Source organism: Cuculus canorus, chromosome 1 (assembly GCF_017976375.1).
Source record: "Cuculus canorus isolate bCucCan1 chromosome 1, bCucCan1.pri, whole genome shotgun sequence".
NCBI classification, from domain to species: domain Eukaryota; kingdom Metazoa; phylum Chordata; class Aves; order Cuculiformes; family Cuculidae; genus Cuculus; species Cuculus canorus.
In genome coordinates this window covers 143,929,742-143,952,888 of record NC_071401.1, presented here as the reverse complement: position 1 = coordinate 143,952,888, position 23,147 = coordinate 143,929,742, and the positions used below count along the sequence as shown (strand labels likewise).

The window sequence follows — 23,147 nt, the reverse complement described above, 5'->3', positions numbered from 1 at the left end:
GCCCCCGAGTCGCTCCCCAGCCGCCTCCCCCTCCCCCTTCCCCCCCCGGTTCCGCGCGGTTCCCCGCGGTTCCGCGCTGCCACCGCCCCTTCCGGTCGGGCTGGAGCGGGCGGGGCGGGGCGGGGCGCGCGCGGCGCTGAGTTCGAAGCGGCGGCGGGATGATGGAGGGGGAGATGAAGGGGGAGATGGAAGGCGGTCGGTTCCCCTTCCCCTACGCCCCGTACCGCATCCAGGAGCGGTTCATGGCCGCGCTGTACGGCGCGCTGGAGGCCGGCCGGGTCGGGATCTTCGAGAGTCCCACGGGCACGGTGAGCCGGGTGGGAGAGGGGGGCTCTGAGGGGAGGGATGGGTACGGTCCCGGTTCCGGGATCCCGGTCCCGGTCCCGGTCCTGGTCCCACTTTCGGTCCTGATTCCCGTCCTGATCCTGACCCCGGTCCTGATCTCCACCCCGGTTCTGGTCCCAATCTCGATCCCGGTCCCAGTCCTGGTCCCAACCTCAATCCCAACCCTGATCCCAATCCCGGTCCAGATCTCAGTCCCGGTCCTGATCCCGATCCTGATCCTGGTCATAGTCCTGGTCCCAGTCTCGATCTTAGTCCTGCTCCTGGTCCCAGTCCCCTTCCTGGTCTCGCTCAGAAGGGGCTGTCACTGAGGATGGAGCCAGGCTCTTTTCAGCGAGGCCCAGGAGCAGGACAAGGGGCAATGGGCATAAGCTGGAACACAGAAGTTCCACCTGGACGTGGGGACAAACCACTTTATTGTGAGGGTGATGGAGCACTGGAACAGGCTGCCCAGGGACGTGGTGGATTCTTGTCTCTGGATATCTGGGATCAGGGCAAACAGACAGACGTGGTCCTCACTGGATGTTGGCCGCTGCAGAAGAAGGCAGACCCTCATGTTCTCTGTTTTATACCAAATATGATGTGTATGGCATGGAATGTTCTGTCGATCAGTTTGGGGTCACCTGGCCTGTCTGCCCCTCCGTGGCCCTGTTTCCGCCATCTCAAGGATGGCTTTGGTTACACTAGAGATAAATATAAGCATTGGCCTTTTTGCGTACCAATGCCCTGTGTTATCACTTCTAGTGAAGAACATTGTCTCAAAAACATGCAGTGAGCTTTCAGAGAATGGAGTTACTTAGAACAACTGAGTTAGTCACAAAACTGACTCTAATTCATCTCAAACCACAACACCCACCTAGATGTGTTCCTGTGCAACCTCCTGTAAGTGAACCTGATTTAGCGGCCAGGTTGGACTGGATGACCTCCAGAGGTCTCTTCCAGACCCAACCATTCTGTGATCCTGTGATTCTGAGAGTGGATCATCTCTGTAGAGGGACCTGACAGTATGTGTGTGGGTGACAGCTGTGCTCCAGCTACAGAAGCCTCATCCCATCTGTTTTCTGTGGCAGGGCAAATCTCTGAGTCTTATCTGTGGGGCCCTCTCCTGGCTCCGAGACTTCGAGGAGAAAAAACAGCAAGAGGAGGCTCGACTTCTGGCACTTGAGGACAGCAGACAGGAGGGGAAGAAGGAGATGACTTCGGCAGCGCCAGGATGCCCAGAGACCAAAGACAGTGCCGGAGAACCAGACTGGGTTACGGCATTTGTGCAGAAGAAAGAAGAGCGGGACCTAGTGGACAGGCTAAAGGTTGAGAAAGGCTCATATATGGAGCATGCGTAAAATAACGAGGTGTGAGGCTCATGAGAAAGCCTGATAGCCTGGGTGATGATTGGAAAAACATGTGAGGGAAACCTTGATAGTGGTTGTTGTCTTTCACAGGACTTTGTTTCAATTATGAGGGATGAGGCATTGCCATGTGGGTTGTATAAGATAGAAAACTGTATTACTCTGAACAAGGTAACGAATAATAGTCCGCGCTCCAGGGAAAAGGGGAAGCGTACTGGCAATTTTGGTTCAGAGTTAATTTTTTTCCTATACTCAGGGAGTAGGAAAATAATTATACTTGGGATTTAGGATTAAATGCACTTAATTGTTCCTTCACTCTCCTTTTATTTTAGGAAGAGAAGATCAGGAGGAAAAAACGAGAAGACCGTCTTGAGAAAATTCGCCATAATGTGCAATTAAAATATGCAGCAAAGAGAAAGGTGAGTTATCCTGCAGAGATTAGAACTTTCTGTTTTGGTTATCTCGAGTGTTGTTCGTACTTGTTTACGTCTGCAACTTCACTCTGAGTTTTCCAGACCATCTCTTTTGGAGAGCTCTTCGCATTAGGTTACTGAAATTTGCCATCCAAAATTTTTGGTTAGATTTTCAAGTACAGATGTGAAAAACAATTTGTGTGTAGAGAGTTTCCTGTGACAATGCTTGTGTGTAGATAGAAAGGGTGTGCATTTTGATGGCCCTCTGGCCCCCTGCTTTTGTTTTAAAAGCTTTATTGCTTGGAATTAATTTTTTTTAATTGGAAAACTCTCTTTGTGAACACTCTACTTCTAGAATAAAACCTCTAAAACTGGGATTACATTTAAGATCATGCAAACAGAAGACCTCTCCAAAAAAGCCAAGTCAGGCTTTGGTTGTACTTTGCTCACCACTAGGGAACGATTGTATTTTTTTCTTTTGTAGCAAACATGATTGTATTGTTCAGAAATGTATCTTTGCTACGTATAAAAAGTTCATGGGTATATTTTCTTGCCATTTAGATGGGTAAACTGGCTGCAGTACTCTCGACTGTAGGGACTTTTTGGTGGTGTGAGTCAGAATTCCCAGAAATACCCACTTCAGGTCCCCAAATAGGCAGACTTAATAGGCCGCCAGGTTATTAGTTTCTAGTGTGCTCCATCTTAAGTGCAGCATTATGTTTTGGTTAACTCCTGGTGAAATGACAGAAATAGCAAAGCTTGAGAGGTGAATGGCAAATAAAAAACAAGTGGAACAAAGAACTTTTGTCCTTAAAAGAGGATGAAGAATATTGTGACATGAGAAGAATGATAAAAAGCAAGAAAGGAAATGAGAGAAATATAGAGATTTGGAAAAGCAACTGATTCATCTTTTCTGTAGTGCTCACTAACTGCATGTCTTTGTAATGCTGTGGTAAAATAACACTTGTTGAAACTGGAAGATACTGTTTTCAGATTGAAGAAACAAACTTTTCTTTGTCAGAACACAAAGTTAATCAGAAAACTATTTGTCATCAGTTTAATGGATTTTTTGTAGACCTTTGTTAGAATAAGAACCACAGAACTGGAGAAACAAAAGGAAGAGAAGACTTGTTCTGCACTGTGAAACGGGTGCTGAGTTTATCCTAGCTTTGAGTTAAATGTGGACAGTGTCCTTGATTTTGTCCTTGTATGTTTGTTTGGGTTTATTTGCGCACTGTTTTTTTTCAGGCAAATGTTTTCTATGGTCTACTTTCAACCATTAATACTGTATTACATGGATACTGTCATTTCAGGATCTATTAGTTCAGTGGGCCTTTTTCGTAGAAGGTTCTTTATGTTTCACACTTCATACATGTCTATGTAGTCAAGTCTTTGGTTGTTGGCAACAGCTGTGTTCTGTGGGGCTGAGTGGCTTCGGATACCCTTGGTGCATTTGCTTGTCTTGCTGGGAGTACACTGAGCAAGCCATTCCCTGTGCTATGGGTGAGGGACCGTGCTGTCTTCTGACCTGACCATGACATCAAGTGATGTATGCGCTACCTCTTTTTCTGTATGAGAAATAACGTTGTTGTGTGTTCCTTTCAGAGATCTGAGGAAGATGAGACAAAGCGCCTGTTTCAGCTCAGCAAGGAGGTTCTTTCAGAGGGAGCTGGAGGGGATGTTGTAGAGCAGCTGGATCACAATGAAGAGGAGCTAATTCTTGCTGAATATGAGAGTGACGAAGAAAAGAAAGTGATATCTGGGTAAGGACAGAGACTGAGGGGCTTCCGTGCCCAAGAAATGTTTTCTGTATCATTTCTGGCTTGCCTTGGTTGGAGAGATTTCACCTGTGATTGCACAGATCTGAAGTTTCTCCCCCATTCAAGCTGTGTAAGGCAGTGGTTGTTCTGGGTGTTTGTTTGCTTATTTGGTTGGTTGGTTGTGGGTGGACGATTTTATTTTGTTTTGGTTTTTTTAAGCATTTGGTTAGACTGCTCAGAGTGACTTGAAGTGTTTTCTGAGAAAGCACGTCTTTCTTAAAATGTGTGGCATGTACTGCCTTTATCCAGACCTGGTTTCCCAAAGAATGCCTCTAGATACCGAGTAAAAAAAAGATCACGTCCTGTGCGCTAGAAAAGTACAATGGAACTCAGAGCATCAGAGGAAGCTATCGATTGTGCAGGTTAACACTAGCACCTTTTGATGCTCTAAAGGGAGAGGTGTTTGCATTTCCCAAGACTGAGTTTCAGCGTGAAAACCCCATGCACCCTTTCTCGCTCATACTTTAGCTTTATGCATGAAACCAGAGGCCATACTTCAGCATGAGAAGTCAAACACATTTAAAATACAAATTTACTAATTAGTATCTAGACAGATCCTCCTGCCTTAAAAATTGCAAGACACTTAACTACTTCATTTATATGTAGTTTATCAAACATTAAACTGCTCTTGCCTTTGAGGAACTCTATGGCAGCAAGATAACTTCCTGAAGCTTTTCTTTATGCAATAGCTTGAGGGCAGTAAATTGTCTCTAAAGGGAAAGTTTTACAAAAATAAATAAATAAGCTCACCAAAGAATAGTATAGCATTGATTAACTTATGCCTGGGGCTTAGAAGCCTCAGATTTAAAAGAAAAAAAAAATCTTGAAGTTGGTAAAGACACAGCCCTGCAGACATTTTTGTGTTAAAGAGCAAGGCTTGACTTGATTCTGCAGTTACACTACTCTGAGGCTCTTCCTGAGATGACAACACCCTCTCTCTTGAGACCTCTCTTGTACTAGAGCATCATTTGATTCTGTCGGTGATCTGCTAAAAGGGAGCTAGTTGAGCTTTCTCTTTTCTCAGGCTGGAAGAAGATGATGATGATTTGGAAGAGGAGCATGTGACTAAGGTGAGATGAGGAAAGTGAACAGCGCTACCTCATAGAACTGCATAGAAGTGAGCAGAAATTGTGCCTACCTTGCACACTTCTGAGAGTCATGCTGTACGGAAGGATTTTGGAACTAGCATCCAAGAACTGCCTAAGTTGTTGGTAATAGCAACCAGTTCTGCTGTGCTCATGTCCTTCTGGACTACACGGGCTGCCTAAGCAGCTTGCTCTGCTAGCACTGCTGATTTTTTGCTGTGGCTTGCTATAAAAGCACACTGCAAGAAACAGTTTTTTATGGCTTTCCAGTGATGAGTGCCTGTTGTTATAGGGACCTTGGAAAACTAAATGGAAACAAAGGCAAATGCAAAAGAGAAAATGAAGATAAGGCTGTTGGCCTCAACAGTTGCAAAGTGACACTCAAATACGTGTCTTCCTTTGTGTTTTTGAATGCTGGAGCAAGATTAACCTTGCTGAGGTGCTTGGCTGCTTGCTTGTGGCATTGGTTGTAGGTAAGGGATTGGTTGTGGGTATGGGATTGGCTTCATGTTCTTGTCTTCTCTCTGTTCTTCCTTGTTGTAGATTTACTACTGCAGCCGCACACACTCCCAGCTGTCTCAGTTTGTGCGTGAAGTGCAAAAAAGTCCTTTTGGTAAAGACACACGTCTGGTCTCCTTGGGATCCCGGCAGGTATGTGGTATTGTTCACAAGGGAGTCAGAGTGTGCGTTAGCTAAAATATGAGAGACTTTGTGAGAAGGTCTGTGGATGTCATGCTGCAGAAGGCATCTCAGGAACTGACTGAATCTCCTATTGAAAAGCTAAAGAGGTCATGAGTTGTGACACAGATATGTATGATGTGCATGTCTCTGAGTTGTATTTTGGCCATTTACCCTCTGATGGAAGTGCAAAAATCCGTTTTACCTTTCTTGATATGTGGAATATTATAGATGTCTGAGTCACTGGGAAGGTGCTCCCCTTAGTGTTACTTCTGGCAGTATGTTTTAGAAGTTGCTGTGTAGCAGTGAGCTACCTCAGTGCACATTTACTCATTTTTTCTCTCCTTACTAAGTTTTTATGGGTTTTGAGCATATTTGTAGCAGTTAGCATGAACAATGTCAGACCAATAGACTTCCATTTCAGAATCTGGCCTGAGACTGCTCTAAATAAATCTTTTATTTTACACCAGAGGGTGCACATGGGGCAGTTGGTGCTTAATGACCTCCTACTGCTTCCTCTCTTTGCATGTCCCAGAACCTGTGTGTGAATGAGGAGGTGCGACGCTTGGGGGCTCTCCAGCTCATCAATGACCGCTGCATGGAGATGCAAAAGAACAAACGTGGTAGGAACACTTCCAGTCTGGTGAAGTAATTGCTGATGAAGCTGTTACGAGAGTCTGGAGACAGTGCACACTGCCAAGCACTTCTAGCAAGAGAGTGGTAGGAGCTTGAAAATGGCGGTTTGGAGGAGCAGAGCTGGAGGTCCTCAGCACTTTTATTTTTCTTGATCTCTGGACTAGGATACTGAGATCTGTATGCATTTTCTGAGTGTCTTAGGTTGGTCAAGACTTCTGCAATGGAGGGATGCTTGTCTTTGTGACTCAGTAATAGAAACGTTGGGAAGTGTCACATGGCTAAATCTAACTGGCAAGAGTAGTGTCCACTGTGGAGACAGAAATGTTACTGCTGTATAATGTTTAAACAGAAAATAGGTCAAAAATACCCATGACAAAGCCTGCTTTGAAATCCAGGAGGTTCTGCAAAGTGGTTTTTTTAGGTTATTGTGTGTGTTGCTCATAGCTTTCTTCTGATTTCTGCTGTTAGAAAAGAAGAATGATGAAGAGAATGAAGGGAAGAAGAGACGTGTGAGTCGCACCGTGTGCCCATTTTATTCCTATGACCAAATGCAATTTCTCCGCGATGAAGTTCTAGTGGAAGTGAAGGATATTGAGCAGTTGGTGGCTTTAGGAAGGGAGACCAAAGCCTGCCCATACTATGGGAGTCGATACGCCATTCCTGCTGCTCAGGTAAGGTGTACAGAATTCTAGTGGAGTTAATGCTAGGGGCTCTAATAATAAACCAATTGCCTGCTCCCTCCAGTACTGTTACTCAATATTGTGGAAGTCTGTAAACAGGCTGTGTTTCTGTCAACTGTAGTTTTCCTTAGAAAGCAAGGAAATTGAGAATACCCATCTGAAGTTAACAGGGAGGCTGCAAGTACATCTCAGCATTCAGAAATACTTGAAAGGCTCAATAACTGACGCAGTACTAATACATAGGAGTAATCTTAGCTTGTGCCACCACTCTTCTTTCTTGCTTGATTCTCTCTCAAAATATGTGCTTTCAGCACTTTGAAGGAGATTCAGAAGGTAACCTGAGCTGATATGCAGTTGCAGCATAATAATTTCTGTTTAGCTTGCATCCCAATGCCTCTCTCAAGCATGTGCTTCTGTCTCTCTTTCTACGTTTCCCATAATAAGAGTAAGTAACTTGACTGAATTCTGCGAGGCCATCTGACTTAATATGGGCCTTCAGTGACTGGTTGGGGAATGCCCTAAGTTTCTAAGAACCAGAGCTAGACTCAGAGTAGTGTGTGCTTCTCCTGTAGCTGGTGGTGCTGCCCTATCAGATGATTTTGCATGAGCCTACCAGGAGCGCTGCTGGGATCAAGCTGAAGGACCAGATTGTAATCATTGATGAAGCCCACAACCTCATAGACACCATCACCTGTATCCATAGTGCGGAGGTCAGTGGCTCTCAGGTGAGTCATAGCCTGGCCTGTTAGTCAATTGTGAGTGAGCCCTGCATCCAGCAAGGCACCATTTCTTGATTCCTGCATAATAACAACTCCTCTTTTTGTTCATATAGCTATGCTGTGCTCACTCCCAGCTGCTGCAATACATGGAGCGATATAGGTGAGAATCTCAGAGGGATATAACATTACAGTGGCTTGTATCGTGTCGGCTTGTCTCACTTTCTTGCTTTTCTTTGGTAGAAATCTATTTGCATTAATACTTCTTCAGATGAAAAGCCACTTGCTTCATTATCTCTGTCTGAAATCCATCTAAGTCAGACTCCCGGGGCTGGTATTAAGCAGTGAGAAGGAGGATACCCTGAGGATTCTGGCTTTCCCTTATCCTCTCAGTTCCTTTCCCAATATCTCCCTCTAATCTCTCCTTCTTTGTGATGCAGAATTTCAAAAATCAGTGTTTCATATCTCTCCTGGACCTCAGTCTTTCATGTGCTGACTGACATTATGACAGAGTCAGTAAGCTCTCAGAGAAGGAAAGCTGTATGTCTTTTTTGGCTCTGGCTGAATCTTGCATCTTGTCATCCCTGCAGTGGTTGATTATTGTGCTCAGTGCTAATAACTTTGAATTTGTGGAGCATTATTGCAACAGGGACTTGAGATGTTGCTGCCATTGTAATAAATAAGCTCCAATTAATGTGTGAGGAGAAAGATGATGGTAGGAACAGTGTGGGGTGCATGGGTGAGTGTTCTGGGGTGACCTTGGGCTATCCAGGGGTCTATGCCCTGTCAAAGATAGGGAGAATAAACCTGGGAGAAGTAATTCTTGATTTCTGTCTCCCCAAAATGAAGAGTGTTTCAGGTACTTGTCTCTGCAGCTCGACTTCTGTGAGTTAGTCCCTGAAGAGGTTTGGGGGCCTAAAAGCTGTCTCATTTTTCATAGGAAACGTTTGAAGGCAAAAAACTTGATGTACATTAAGCAGATCCTGTATTTGCTGGAGCGGTTTGTGGCTGTGCTGGGAGGTAAGCAAACCTATTCTGTCTCCTGGGATGCTGATAGACTCTGAGCTAGTTGATGCTTCCTCAGGGCACTGTCCTCCTTTCCCATCTGCAGAATCTGTGGGGTGGTGTTGCTCTTGCATAGGTTCAGATTTCAGTAATTTTATTTCTCAGGCTGTTTTGTAGCACGGGGATGTTGACTGGTCTCTGCCTGAACCCCTGTCTTTGGTTGAGTAGCTGAGGAACAGCAGGTGACATTGTAAGTTGGTAGAGGCAGTTTCCCTCTCTATATTATTTTCATATCTGATTTGAGTGGGGACGCGGTAGGGTGCTAAGTGAGGAATAGAGCAGATGTGTGACAAAGCTGTACAGAAGAAATCTCGTGGGTCATCTGATGGCACGGCCCTTACCTGTGTCAGGCGTACATCTGCAGAGTGAATCTTTCTTCAGTGGTGCTTTACTGTTGTGAAAAAAATCTTATTTTGCTGTGATTTTTAAAATCCACTGCCATTTACAGGGCTCCTTTCCTCTAATGATCTGTTTGCAAGGCCGCAGTGTGTCTTGAGAGGAGCCTGTCATAAGGTCATCAAGAACTTCCTCCTTGCCCAGAGGAAACGCAGCTCTTTGGGGCCGGGGCCTGGTGGTGCTCTCTGCCCTTCTCTCAAATGTCTGATTCTCTTCCCATTCTGTTCCTGTCACTTTTTTCTTACTCGCACTCAGTTAAGTGCTTTCATTAGAAAGTGCAACCTCTGTACAGCTTCATGACTGAGGCTGCAAAAGTGAAATGTGAGGTGGGTGTTAAACACTAGGACATAAAACTCAGTGAGTGGCAGCAATTAATCCTGTTCTGACTGTCAGGCTATGGAGCTGTCCTCAGGTTTTCCCCTCTTCCTAATTGCCTGCCAGCCTATGTGCCTCCCAGTACCCACTGCTGCATTGAGGAGGGGTGAGGGATGCGTTGCAGCCCCTGTCCCTTCATTTTTGCACCATGATGACTATGTAGTGTGAGAGCATTCGTATGCACCCACCCTGCTTGCTGTCTCCTGCTACAGAAGGAATGTAGGTGGTGTTTCTCAGGATGCAGCAGCACAATTGTCCTACAATGTAGGGCTACGCTGCAGGGGAAACTAAAACTGTGCAAGAGCTGGTATTTCATCTGCATAGGTACATTTTGCAGCTGTATGGTGATTTGTTGGGTTTTCTTCCTGGTGTGGTTACCCTTTCAGCTCAGTTGATAGTTTCTTGCTTAATTTCGAGACAAACTCATTGTAAGCCTTCCTTGAACTGGTTTCATGTTTTACAGGTAACGTGAACCAAAATCCTAGCTGTCAGGCAGTTTCCCAAAAAGGTAAGACTGGTGTGAGCAGCCATCGGTCAGAGACATGGGGGTGGGCAGTAAGGGGCTGCAGGCCCAGCAGGTAGTAATTTTTATTCTCCTTTCCCCACCTTTCTTTCAGGGACAGTGCTGAAATCTATCAATGACTTTCTGTTTCAAAGCCAGATTGACAATATCAACCTCTTCAAGGTAATGCAAATATTGTCCGCTAGGGCACAGGTGGTGGTGACTTGTTCAAGGTTATTGGAAGCCACGTGTGAGAGCTGGAAGCAGAGCCAAGGCCCACGAGGCAGAAGATTCTCCCTAATGTATAGATTCTGCTGTTGTCTGGATAACAGGGTATTAAAGCTGGATAGGTGGTCTTTGGGTGGAGGAAAGCAAGCGATTAAACATGTATGAGTGCAGAGGATGTCTGTAGGCAAACCTTAACTGTAAGGTTTGAGAGTGAAGAAACTATGCTGCTCAAGTAACCTAACCCGTCCCTTGAGCCCCTAAACACACCACTTTGACACCATGTGTTTCCGCTCTGGAAGCAATTCCTTTGTAGTAAACTTGTCTGGGAGACAAAATTTAGGAAGAACTGTGCACCCCTCCCCCAGAGCACAGCAAGAATAGCGAGTGACATCCTTGCTGGGCAGGGATCGAAGGCAGCAGGATGGGAGAAGGGATGCTGAATGCTGTTTCTTTCTTCTGTCTTCCTCCAACAGATTCAGCGTTACTGTGAGAAGACCCTCATCAGTAGGAAGGTACTGCCCCTGTGACCTTATGGTCAACAGCATTCAAATGCTGTTTCACACATTGAGTTTGAAGTGGAAGAGTCAGCAGCTGAGGTCGAAACCTATCTTCTCCACCCTGCTCTGCAAACAAAGTGGTTCCTGCGAAAAGCACTGTATGAGCAGGTTGCCTTTTGCTTATGCAGCAAAGAAGCACACAACATGGTGTACCACAGTATTCTGGTAGATGATAATTCTGTGCTGCTCAGCCTCAAACTTGCCAGCCTGGTAGGCTGTGCTGTACCATGGGAGCAAGCATGGAGTCATAGAATCATAGAATGGTTTGGGTTGGAAGGGACCTTAAAGATCATTCCAGTCCCCTTGCCATGGGCAGGGACACCTCCCATCATCCAACCTGGCCTGGTACACTTCCAAGGAGGGGCACCACAACTTCCCTGGGCAACCTGTGCCGGTGCCTCACCACCCTCGTCATGAAGAATTTCTTCCTAATGTCTAATCTAAATCTTCCCCCTTCCAATTTAAAGCCATTCCCCCTCATCCTATCACTCCATGCCCTTGTAAAAAGTCCCTCCACAGCTTTCCTATAGCCCCCTTCAGGTACTAGAAGGTGGCTATAAGATCTCCTCGGAGACTTCTCCAGGCTGAACCACCCAAACTCTCTCAGCCTGTCCTCGTAGCAGAGGTGCTTCAGACCTCTGATCATTTTTGTAGCCCTCCCCTGGACCCATTCCAGCAGTTCCATATCCTTCTTACATTGGGGATTCCAGAACTGGATACACTACTCCAGCATCAGAGCCTTTTTTTGGTTTTGAATCAATGAGTGAGGTTTTGAATCAATGAGTGAAGGAAAGTAATGGGAGCTCTGGGTCGGTAGGTTCTGATTGGGCTGGTTGGCAAGCACCTACCAAGGAACTTTATCTGGGGCAGGCCAGCAAACCTGTTTTTATCTTGTCTGATTCCTGCTGTTGGTAGTCTTAGTCTCACTGGCATTTGCTTGGCAGCTTTTTGGGTTTGTGGAGCGATATGGAAGCCCTGTCACAGCTGTGAAGACCAACAAGGAGAACCAGAAGTTGGCTGGTTTGCAGAACTTTCTTCTCACCCTCCAGCAGGGATCTGATAAAGAAGGTGAGTTCAGACATCCTCCACTTGTACACCTGTGGACAAAGTGACTGCAGAAGCTGTCCTGTGCAGGTGCTTTTTAGTATATATGACTAAATGAACTAGGCAACTATGCGTACAATTAGAAGATCTCCTGAAGTCCCGTCCAAACTGAATGATGTGATTCCATGTTTACACTGTACACAGTTAAGCTTTGCCCTGCTGTGTCTTGCTGTCTCTGGGACCTGAGCCACTGTGGGTAGTAGTGCCAGCTACAAAAGCCAATTCTTTCTTTTTTTCCTAGCAACGAGACAGAATTTGGGTTCTCTCCTTTACTGGGTCTTTGTTCTCTGCCTGCATATGTAGACTAGATATCATGCTCCTGTAGAAAGGATCTGTCTATATGTCTATAATTTGTGCTTAGTCTCTGTCTTCAGAAATGTGGCCTAAGTTGCCTGCCTCTCCTCTTCTGTCCTGTCCAGCAAGTATGGTCCAGAGCACTCCTGTGGAGGCTGAGAATGACCAGCTCCGAACTGCCTCTCCACTGATGCAGATTGAAGGATTTCTCTCAGCCCTCACAAATGCAAACCAAGATGGGCGAGTCATTCTCAACAGGCAAGGTACTGGGGAGAGGTGACATGACTTGCAAGTAGGGCACTTCACTGGTGGTGAGGGAGGAGATCCTTAGCTTGGGGGCAGAGCCTGCAGCCCTGCTGGAACATATCTGTGCTGTCCATGATGCAGGCTGGGAGGCTCAGCCTGTATAATGACTCGTGAACCCAACAGGATTCTTAACCAAGGGCCCTGAGGCCAGGGTACGCAGAGCCCTGCTCCCACTTTGTGTGTCCGTTTTTGTCTTGCAATTTATTGCACCTCTTCCATAGTTCCAGGAAGATTAGGAAGCAGCAACTTCCAGGCTGATGTTACCTGATGCTGCCCTTGGCAGTGTTGAATAGCAAGTTCTTGTTTGGAGAGGTGGGGACCTGCCAGGGTGCCTAGGGCAGGAGGAAGAATCTCTGATATCCCTGCTAGCTCCTGATGCTGTCTCTCTCCTTTTCCCAGGCACAGTTGGTCAGAGCAGCCTCAAATTCCTCTTGCTGAATCCAGCTGTCCACTTTGCCAAGGTGGTGGAAGAATGCCGTGCTGTCATCATTGCTGGGGGCACCATGCAGCCGGTAAGGGAATAAGGAACTCTCAGGAGGTCTCTGGTACTATTGGCAAGCAGGCATGGGAAGACAGCAGCTTAGCCCCACTGGGATGTGCTCTTCTCACTTCCCATGGCATGTGTGGGAAAAGACCTTTCCTACCTACTCTTTTATTTCCCTGGTATGGTTTCCTTGCGTGAGTCATCACTGCCTGTTTCTGCAAAAAGTTGTGGGTGTTAAGGGCAGGATCGTCTTGTTGCCTTTCTCATCCTCGAGACAATACAGGCTGAGGCTGAGCTGCTGGTAGGTTGGAGCTAGCATGGCTAGCAGTCAGAGGACCTTGTAAAACCTTCTGAACTTCTAAAGGGATGGGGATCCCACAGAAACCATCTCATAGGAGATCTTTAAGAAAAATCAGGACTTCAGTCTTGATATGATGGCAGGCAGCTTGTCATCCTTCTTCTTTTGCTTTGGTGGCTAAGAGACTGTGTTTGTGCTATACAGAGGCAGAGGAGCGTGTCAAGTATCCCAGTTATTTACGCTTATCCTATTCCTGGACAGGAATATCCTGAATTTTACTCTTTGCCCTTGTGGTGACAAGGGAGAGGAGGAGCGTGTGAATTGCAGGACCTCCTTTTTGGAAGGCAACCATTCCAACCACAGAGGAGGACCTGGGGATGTTGGTTGACAGCTAGCTGAATATGAGCCAGCAGTGTGCCTAGGTGGCCAAGAAGGCCAGAGGCATCCTGGCCTGTATCAGAAACAGCGTGGCCAGCAGGACCAGGGGAGTGATTCTCAGCATTGGTGAGACCACACCTCGAGTACTGTGTTCAGTTTTGGGCCCCTCACTACAACAAAGACATTGAGGTGCTGGAGTGTATCCAGAGAAGAACAACAAAGCTGGTGAAGGGGCTGGAGAACAAGCCTTACGAGGAGTGGCTGAGGGAATTGGCTTTGTTTAGCCTGGAGAAGAGGAGGCTGAAGGGAGACCTTATCACTGTCTCCAGCTACCTGAAAGGAGGTTGTAGTGAGGTGGGGGTTGGTGTCTTCTCCGAAGTGTCAGGTGATAAGAGGAAATGGGTTCAAGTTGCGGCAGGGGAGGTTTAGTTTGGACATCAGGAAAAATTTCTTCACCGAAAGGGTTGTTGGGCACTGGAAGAGGCTGCCCAGTGAGGTGGTTGAGTCAGCATTGCTGGAAGTATTTAAAAGATGGGTAGATGAAGTGCTCAGGCATGTGGTTTAGTAGTGGACAGGTACAGTTGGGCTTGATGATCTCAAAGGTCTTTTCCAACCAAATGATTCTATGATTCTATGAACTCTGAACCTTTCAGACTGCTGCTTGGAGAGAGGATGCAGTTGCAGCCCAGGCTGTGGTCTGTGCAGTGCTTGGGAGTCCTGGTATTGGGGTTTTGGGCCTGAGGAACTCTGAAATGGTATAATCATAGAATATTTTGGGTTGGAAGGGACCTTAAAGCCCATCCAGTTCCACCTGCTCCACCACGGGCAGGGACATCTCCCGCTAGACCAGGCTCTGCAAAGCCTCATCCAACCTGGCCTTGAACACCTCCTCAATTTCCCTGGGCAACCTGTTCCAGTGCTTCACCACCCTCATCGTGAAGAGTTTCTTCCTAACGTCTAACCTAAATCTCCCCTTTTTCAGCTCAAACCCATTCCCCCGTCCCATCCCTGCTCCCCAGCAGGGCCCTGCCCAGCGCGGCCCGCAGGGGGCGCTGCCGCTCCTCGCTGGGCGCTCAGGGCACCGGGGAGGCTCAGACCGGGCAGCGCCCGCTCTGCGGCGGATCCGAGTCGAGGCTACCCTGGCGGGGCTTCTGCAGCCCCTCCTCCTTCTGGGAGCCCAGAGCTCCAGCACATCCCAGCGCTAGCGTACGTGCTCAGCATTTCGTGGAAACACAATCATAGAGTGGTTTGGGTTGGAAGTGACTTTAAAGATCATGCAGTTCCAACTCCCCTGCCATGGGCAGGGAAACCTCTCACTAGATCAGGCTGCTCAAAGCCCCATCCAACCTGGCCTTGAACACCTCCAGGGATGGGGCATTCACTGCCTCCCTGGGCAACCTGTGCCAGTGCCTCACCACTCTCATAATGAAGAATTTCTTTCTAATCTAAATCTTCCCTTCCAATTTAACGCTATTCCCCCTCATCCTATCACTCCATGCCCTTTTAAACAGTTCCTCCCACCTTTCCTGTAGCCCCTTTCAGGTACTGGAAGGTCGCTATAAGATCTCCTTGGAGCCTTCTCTTCTCCGGCCTGAACAATCCTAACTCACTCAGCCTGTCCTCGTAGCAGATGTGCTCCAGCCCTCTGATCATGTTTGTAGCCCTCCTCTGGACCCGTTCCAACAGTTCCATATCCTTCTTATATCGGGGATTCCAGAACTGGACACAATACTCCATATGAGGTCTCACGAGAGCGGAGTAGAGGAGCAGAATTACCTCCCCTGACCTGCTGGCCACGCTTCTTTTGATGCAGCCCAGGATATGGTTGGCCTTCTGGGCTACAAGCATACATTGCTTCTCATCAACCAGCACCCCCAAGTACTTCTCTGCAGTGCTGTTCTTGATCACATCATCCCCCACCCTCTGTTGAAACCACGGATTGACCTGACCCAGGTGTAGGCCCTTGCACTTGGCCTTGTTCAATGTCATGAGTTTCTGTGTCCTTGATTTTTATCATGATGGAGGGATCACATTTTCCGTGTGCCAGTACCCACTAGGCAGAGCTCACCAGCTCTGCCTCGAAGACCACTGGCACAGACCAACCAGGTCTCCCTCAAAGAATCCAGCACCAGTGTTGCTGGTGCAGCATCTTTTGGGACACTGGTGCTTCACCTCTCTTTGGCTCATGGTCCGCAGGTGGCTGATTTCCGAGAGCAGTTGCTGTCCTGTGCTGGTGTGGACCCTGCGCGCATTGTGGAGTTCTCTTGTGGTGAGTGCCAGGGTGGCACAGAGGGGTCATAACCTGTCTCTGCGTCACCTAGGTGTTGCAGTTTGCCTTTGGTGCTGTTTTGGCAGTACTCTAAGCAACGTGGCATCTTTCCTAAAAATCATGGCAGCAAAGGAGTGCCAGTCCCCTTCCATTCTGACCTTCCTCAGTGGTTTCGGCCAATATCAGCAGGCCATGTGCTGTGCCGTCATCCCAGGGTCTCATGGAATGGAAGTCGTAGAAGCTGCGTGGGTTTGGCACTTTGTCTTAGCCAGGCAAACGTTTCCCTCTCTTTCACTACATTGACCCAAAGCTAGTGGAGTTTTTGCATGCAGCTGTGATGTCGACTCTCACTACTTGTTTTTCTCCCCAGGACATGTGATTCCTCCAGAAAACATTTTACCCATAATCCTCTGCAGTGGTCCTTCCAACCAGCAGCTGGAGTTCACCTACCAGACCAGAGACCTCCCCCAGATGGTTAGTCCCTCCTTCGTTCCTTTCCTTGCTATCTCTTTTTCGCTTCATGGGACACTGCGTTCTCCGAGAGGTGGGCTGATCAAAAGCTATGACAAAGGAAATCCATGGGGTTTGGGGCAGGTGTGTTGCTAGACAATTGGGAAAAAGGAGCAGCAAAAAGGGGGTTTGAGCTAGCTGCTCAGAGGTAGCTATTGGAGATAAGGAATACTAGCAACTCCTATTTGGCCGAATTGAGATCCTGCATTTGCATGCTGGACATCAGAAAGAGATTTCTGACTGTGCCTCACAGTTTGTAGGGCTCAGTGGAGCAGGGTAGCCCTGCAGATGCAGCCCAAACCATAGAGGCAGCAGCAGTTTCTGCACTTCTTCCTTCTTCCTCTGGTGGGCCAGTAAGTACCCAATGCCAGACACTAGATCTGCCCTGACCCTGTTGAATCTCTACCAGATGTGCTTGCTAGCTCTCCACATCTGTTCTAGTGTGACAGGTCCCATCCACTGCGACAACAGACATAAACCCTCCTTTCCTGAATGCCTTAGAGCAGTAACAGAAACCCTGGATTAGGAGGAGAAGCCAAGCCGGAAAGAGCTTTTTGCTGATGCCCAGCTTCCCCAGAGAGCCCTCTTAGACCTAGTGTACATTTTTCCTTCCTCCAAGGCATGTCATAGGGGAGGTGTGATCCTGGGACTGAGCACAGAATTGGAGCGGCATTAGCTGGAGCTCCTGTCAGCTGCAATATGTTCTTGTCTGTCTTGCAGATGGATGAGACCGGTCGAATTCTTTGCAACGTGTGCAATGTGGTCCCAGGGGGTGTGGTGTGCTTCTTCCCTTCCTACGAATATGAGAAGCAGGTGTATGCACACTGGGAGAAGACGGGGCTGCTCACCCGCCTGGCAACTAAGAAGAAGGTAATTGTGCAGCCAGGGGCAGTTGGTACTTTAAATGGAGGTTTCAAAAATCAAACAATTATCTATGCATTACAGGCCTCTCTCGCTGGGTTGTTCTCAAACTCTGCACAGCAGAGCAGAGTGGATGTTTATCTAGCCAATCCCTTCAGTAATGAATAAATGATACTTCCCAAGCAGCTGATCGCTGAGCTGGGATCTAAATTAGATTAAATGTAGCTATAGATTCTTTAAGTGCCCAGTCTGTGTAGTGGCCATGGAGGAGACAATCCTCACTTTCCATAACAAACAAGCTTGTTCCAATGTGGCTGGGGGGCTGCTCAGGTTGAGCCCTTATAGGGAACTGGTTTTTACCAGGTGCAGCTATGTGTCCTTTGAACGTGGACCAGCACATGTAAGGGCCAGGCAGAGTGGGAACAGACTGCAGTTCACAGGACAAATGGTTGTGTTCAGGTAGAAGGGTAGAGTGGAGAGCTGAAAGACTCGTAGTGGTGACTCCTGTTGAAGTAGTGATGGGAAGCAGTGCATGGGAAGATCACTGCAAGTATGAAGTCTTTGCAATGACTATCACAAGTGTTTGAAGGTTGGGTGTTGAAGGTCTAATTGTGTCAGGGAGTGGGGCAGGGGTCTTGGATCGTGTGATGGGGGCAGTAGGGAAAAGAACTACATATACCCTGGCTGTGATTTCTGTTTATTAAAAGCTACATAACTTCACGTGTGGATCAGGAGAGCACAGTCCCAGATATTCCACAGTCCTGCTGCAGGCATTCTGGCAACGTGGATCTGCCTGTAGTTTTTTATAGTGGAAGCACTATGCTTCAGCTTCTTCCTGTGTTTGTACCGCTATCACTCATAGTGCCTTTCAGGTCTGTTCTGTCAGGGTTCCAGCGGTCTGCCTGGTGCCACCAAGGCTTTGTGCCACAGTCACGCAGTTCGCTCTGCCTTTCAACTCTGATTTGTTCTTGTTTGGCCTTTGCAGTCTCCAGCAAATTGGAGATGCATTAGCAAAGCTATTTGGTAGAAGTACAGCGAGTGTGACTTTCAGCTGCCCACACACAAGATCAGATCATAGCAAAGGAAGGTTAAAGTCTCCTGAGATGGCTGTGGTGAGATCACACTGAGATTATGTATAAATTACACTGGGAAAATTAGTTTAAATTAGAGGAATAAATACTTACTGTTTATTAAGTTAAATATTCTTGTATTGTATTTGCAGTTGCCAGTTATTTTTCTACCAAAAGACTGATACTGGCTCATAAAATTTGATAGAACTTCTTGCTAACCAAAAGAAAACTCATCTTTTAGCTTCTTTACTGTTACAGAAAAGACAGACATTGCACCTCTTGTTTACTAGGAAAAAACTTGTGATTTTTAGGCCAAGGTGCAGCATCTATCAAAACGCAGCTCAATTAACTGCAGGGGCTTTCAGTAACTAATTAGGCATGCTAGAATAACATAAAGAAATATTACTTCGTGTACGCTTTGCATAGGACACTAACTTATTCACTGGGCAAGAGGAGCTATTACTTGGAATTAATTGGAGACTCAAATTCATTGTTCTTGTCACTGTCCTCCCAGACCTAGCAGCTGGAGGGTCTCCTCACCCCGCTGGATCTTTATTTAGAGATCGAAGAGGTGCATGTTGCTTTCCTGCCTTCTGGCTCTCAGATGACTTTTAACTTCTTGCAGAAGTCTGCCAAAGCTGTTAAGGGAGTGTTGGAAGGGCCAGACCAGCTGCTGCTCCTCTCCTGACCCAGGAAAGTTCACAGCACTGAAAAGTGCTGTGTTCAGCACGCGGTGGTTTCCCAGGGTAGAGGGGAAAGGTGCTGGCTAAATTGTTTTTTCAGGCAATTTGCCCCTCCCAGATCTTAGTTCCATGTGCGATTTAATGGCCTGGGAATAAAATGATTTGCTTTCTTTAAACTGTTTGCTTCCTGTTGCTGCAACTGATGCACTGCCTGTGACAGATCTTCCAGGAGCCTAAGAAAGCCAACCAGGTGGAGCAGGTGCTGGTGGAATATGCCAAGTGCATAAAGGTAAGCTGGGCTGGCAGGCTGGTGGGAGTATGCCATCCCAACTCTGTAGGGGAGTGCTGCTAAAGAGAGCATTGCAGCTTTAGACAAGGAAAGAGGACGCTAGCTCAGGTCTTGGGAGTGTTTCTGAAGCACAGCAATCTTCCCTGCTCTGGTTTAAGTTGCTGGTCCCTCTCCTGCAGCGCTGCAGCCAGGCAGAAGGACAGATGACAGGGGCCCTGCTGCTTTCTGTAGTTGGAGGCAAAATGAGCGAAGGAATCAACTTCTGTGATGACCTGGGAAGGTAAGGTGGCTGCTTCTTGGAGGGTGAGCACTGGGCTTGTGGTGTGGTGATTCCAAGCAGGATGGACACCTCAGTATTTGCATAGACTGCAAATCCTGGGAAGCACGTTGTTGGGGCTGATGCTTAAAGCCAATGGGTCAAGCCTGCTGGGTGGTGTAAAAACCTGCTTGTCCAGAGTACTTTTCATGGGAGTGATGCAGTTAGGCTTGCTGTGCTAGATAATCCCTTGTTCTGGCACCCTGAATCCCTCTGCAGCTTTCTGTTCACAACGTGCTTGTCAGACTGCTGCGCTTTATTACCGCCTTTGGTTTTCAGAGCTGGCTGCCTTTCAGGGGTGCAGTGACCTCTAATTTATCAGTCTGTTGGCAGAGCGCTCTAGGATGAGACATTAAGAATAATGCAGTCTTCCCTTGCCCCTTGCAGGTGTGTGATTATGGTGGGAATGCCTTACCCCAACATTAAATCTCCAGAGCTCCAGGAAAAAATGACGTGGCTTGACAAAACAATGGTAACAGAGACACTTACACCTCTGCCTCTTCATCTCTTTGGTATTAACTTTCCTCCCAGCACATGAGTCTCAGGGCTGCCTTCAAAGATGGTTTTTTTTTTTTCTTTTGCTCTTTCCCTCATTTCCCAGACTGTGCAGTACTGAAAGCACAGCCTTCTCCACACTGTGTATGTACAGGTTGCCTTAAACACAACGAAGAAGCTCTGTGGCAGGAAATGCCACTGGGATTCCCTGGGAACACTGAGTTCCAAGGGGAGCACAGTCCCTTCACCCCAGAGGAGGTGGCAGGGTTGTAGAAGCTGCTTGTCAGGATCACTTGTCCTCTTGGATCACTTGCTCTTTCTCACTGCCCACTGCAGATGCTGTTCCTGGGCAGCTGTGGACAAGTTTTCTACCTGAAAGGGGCCCTTGGGCTGGCTCTTTGTGAATGCTCAACACAGTTTGCTAATTGCAACCTTTCTCCTGTCCCTCCTCACTCTCAGCTTGAGGCCTGCTTGGCTACCCACTTGCTCTGCAGGGGTAAAAGCGTTTGCCTTATTTTGATTAAGACTCTTTTAGTTTGATTTACATCTGCCTTTTATTCAGTCTTAAAACTATTTCTCCTTTCCAGCCCAGAGCTGCTGGCCAGGCACCTAGCAGAGTGCTGATTGAAAACCTGTGCATGAAGGCAGTAAACCAGTCAATAGGTAATTCATCCTTCCTTGGACAGGCTGGGGGACATGGAATGTGACTGCACTGAAGCAGGAGGGTGGGGAAAAAGGGATGCATTACCAATCAGTCTAAGTACAGATAATGGGAACATGAGCTTTCTTTCCTGAAAATAAACACTTGAGTGAGCCATTTTAATGTGGTTGTACACTCTGTACAGGCAGAGCCATTCGTCATCAGAAGGACTTTGCAAGCATCCTGCTCCTGGACCACAGGTATTCACGGCCTGCCACCTTTAACAAACTGCCACAGTGGATCAGGGAAAGAACCCAGGTGAAACCTACCTTTGGATCAGCGTTTGCAGAGTTAAGAAAGGTCAGAACTTGTATCTTACGTACTGCTACCGAACTTGTTTCCCACTCTACTCATTTGTACTTTTCTTTCACATCTTCGCTTTAGCATAAGGCTAGGGACAAACTGTCTTGTTTTGTGTGTTCCCAGTTCCATCGAGGGAAGGCAGATGCTTTGTGATGCAGACCAGAGAACAGGCTCTAGGTCAAGCCTGTGAGCTGCACCTCTGAAGAACACCTGAGTCCTGCTTTTCTGTAGGAAGGAGTTTGTGCATCTTTGCCTTCTGCCTCCCCTGTGGATGTTTTCTGTTCAGTATCTGAGCACTACGCTGGTGAGACAGCCTTCAGTGCCATAACCAGGAGCAAAATTGTTGTGCATCTGAGACAGGTGGAGGTAGTAGCAGCAGGTTCCTGTTGTTTTACAGCTGTTAAGGTTTTATTTAAAGTGATTAAATATTTTAAAACCAAACACCTAAGTATGATTATTTTGACTGAAGACTTCTGCCTTCTCCCATCAACCACCAAGTGTCCAGGGCTGGATGACCAATGAAAAAAAAACATAAAGCTTTTCACAAGAGCTGTAAACTATCAGGCCACCGGTTTGTGTCAAGTTGGAATTACAGTCAGATAGGGCAGTTATGGGTAACACTTCTTATCTTCTTATTTCTACCTCGCTTTAAGCAGTCAGAGATTCAAGGAGCAGTTTATCCTTTCAAGGGGAATAAAGAGATGGCCATAATAGACCAGAGCGCTTCTCCTTTGATCATGCTTAAGCACAGGAGCGCTCTGGTCTTTTTGCTGCCTAGGGTTTTTAATTCAAAGTAACTTTTTGTGGAAAACTGTAAAACCTTTTTATTATTTTTTTTCCAGTGTAACTTTCCTAGGTCATGGGTCAGTGCTGGAGGGCAGTGGTGACAACAGGGATGGCTCTGTAATCCCACAGCTGTCCCCAGTTCTCTGTCTTCCTGAGCAAGGCTTCCCAGGCGCTGATTTGTGTCCTTGCCAGTTTCAGTAGCTGGATGCTACATCTCTTCACAATGAAAAAAGCACTCATAATTAGACACAGAGCTGGTACCCACTCCCCGTATGTTAATTAGCCCCATGGGGAAAGAAGCAGCTTCTGGGAAGCATCCATGGTGACTGTCCCGCTCCTTCAGTGGGTGCAGCACCCACTGTCTGGCACAAAAGCTCTGCCTTAATCCTGGTGAATGCCGCAGCAAGAGTGGGTGGCACCTGCTTTTAACAGCTGGTGTGCTCCAGCACTGTGCCAGGAGGTGCTGGGTTGCAAGGCTCAGCCCCCACCTGAGATGAGAGTGGAGACTGGGCTTTCCCTTAGGACACTCGTAATTAAGCACACTTCCTGCTTTTATCAAAGTGAAGGCTGTGAGTACCTGCTTCCTTCAACTTTATTGAAGCTTTCAGACAGCAACAGCCAAAGAACTACCATCAGCCAGGTAGAGAAAGAAACCACCGAGTGCAGAAGCACCAGGAATTAGACCCCCCTCATGAAGGGACAGACACCCTCATTCTCTCTTCAAGCACAACCAAGCAAATAGGAGTTTCAGCAAGCAAGCAGCTAGGAGACAAATGAAGCAAGGGCTGTTTGCCTACAAGAGATGCATTTACAGTCATCACCAGTCACATTAGCAAAGACTGAGGGCCCTTTAAATCAGGAGCAATTTAAGTTCTGATCCCCTGAGCACAGGCTGTCCCACTGCCTGCCAGCTAAGACAGGATTTATTGCGCCAGCATGAGCAGCAGCATTCAAGATGGAATGTAGTATTTGGGGTGGAGAATAGCAGACAGCAGAAGAAAAGCCCTAATGGTAATTATAACCTGAGCAGAAGTTCTCTCCTGTTGCTCCTGCTCTTCCTCAAAAAGACATGGGGTCTCCCTGCCATGGCAGTGCCCACCCTCCACGATGTGCTTCCACAATCTGGTGTCTCTCAAAGGTGCTTAGGTCAAGAGTCCTGGGA

The 23,147-nt window shown here is 47.3% G+C and overlaps 1 protein-coding gene across 5 annotated transcripts; it reads left to right on the top strand.

Annotated features, from left to right (window-relative positions):
* The first annotated feature begins 119 nt into the window (after positions 1 to 119).
* Positions 120 to 23,135, top strand: DDX11 (DEAD/H-box helicase 11). 5 transcript variants are annotated; one of them, XR_008450129.1, is made up of 26 exons: positions 120 to 308; positions 1,413 to 1,649; positions 2,021 to 2,107; positions 3,707 to 3,864; positions 4,946 to 4,991; positions 5,550 to 5,657; positions 6,220 to 6,307; positions 6,789 to 6,991; positions 7,573 to 7,725; positions 7,833 to 7,879; positions 8,657 to 8,736; positions 10,016 to 10,060; positions 10,170 to 10,237; positions 10,756 to 10,794; positions 11,784 to 11,907; positions 12,363 to 12,500; positions 12,943 to 13,055; positions 15,900 to 15,972; positions 16,343 to 16,446; positions 17,203 to 17,352; positions 19,317 to 19,385; positions 19,544 to 19,665; positions 20,089 to 20,173; positions 20,533 to 20,692; positions 20,784 to 20,859; positions 21,042 to 21,178. XR_008450129.1 is itself a non-coding variant. In XM_054068378.1 (26 exons), the coding sequence occupies exons 1-26, from the start codon at positions 159 to 161 to the stop codon at positions 21,350 to 21,352; spliced, it is 2,745 nt and encodes a 914-aa protein (XP_053924353.1). In that variant the 5' UTR covers positions 120 to 158; the 3' UTR covers positions 21,353 to 23,135. The 5 variants fall into 5 exon arrangements, 3 of the variants coding, with proteins under 3 accessions (XP_053924353.1, XP_053924356.1, XP_053924348.1); XM_054068378.1 differs by lacking the exon at positions 20,533 to 20,692 and adding an exon at positions 21,323 to 23,135 and having other exon boundaries at positions 6,220 to 6,304; positions 21,042 to 21,196; XM_054068381.1 differs by lacking the exon at positions 20,533 to 20,692 and adding an exon at positions 21,323 to 23,135 and having other exon boundaries at positions 19,565 to 19,665; positions 21,042 to 21,196.
* Positions 23,136 to 23,147: the final 12 nt, after the last annotated feature.

Excerpts from the sequence above, each read along its gene's own strand:
- DDX11 (XM_054068373.1), top strand. The coding sequence starts at position 159 with ATGATGGAGGGGGAGATGAAGGGGGAGATGGAAGGCGGTCGGTTCCCC. Across the intron at positions 13,056-15,899 it reads CTGGGGGCACCATGCAGCCG|GTGGCTGATTTCCGAGAGCA; the intron begins GTAAGGGAATAA and ends CATGGTCCGCAG. Across the intron at positions 21,197-21,322 it reads CGTTTGCAGAGTTAAGAAAG|TTCCATCGAGGGAAGGCAGA; the intron begins GTCAGAACTTGT and ends GTGTGTTCCCAG.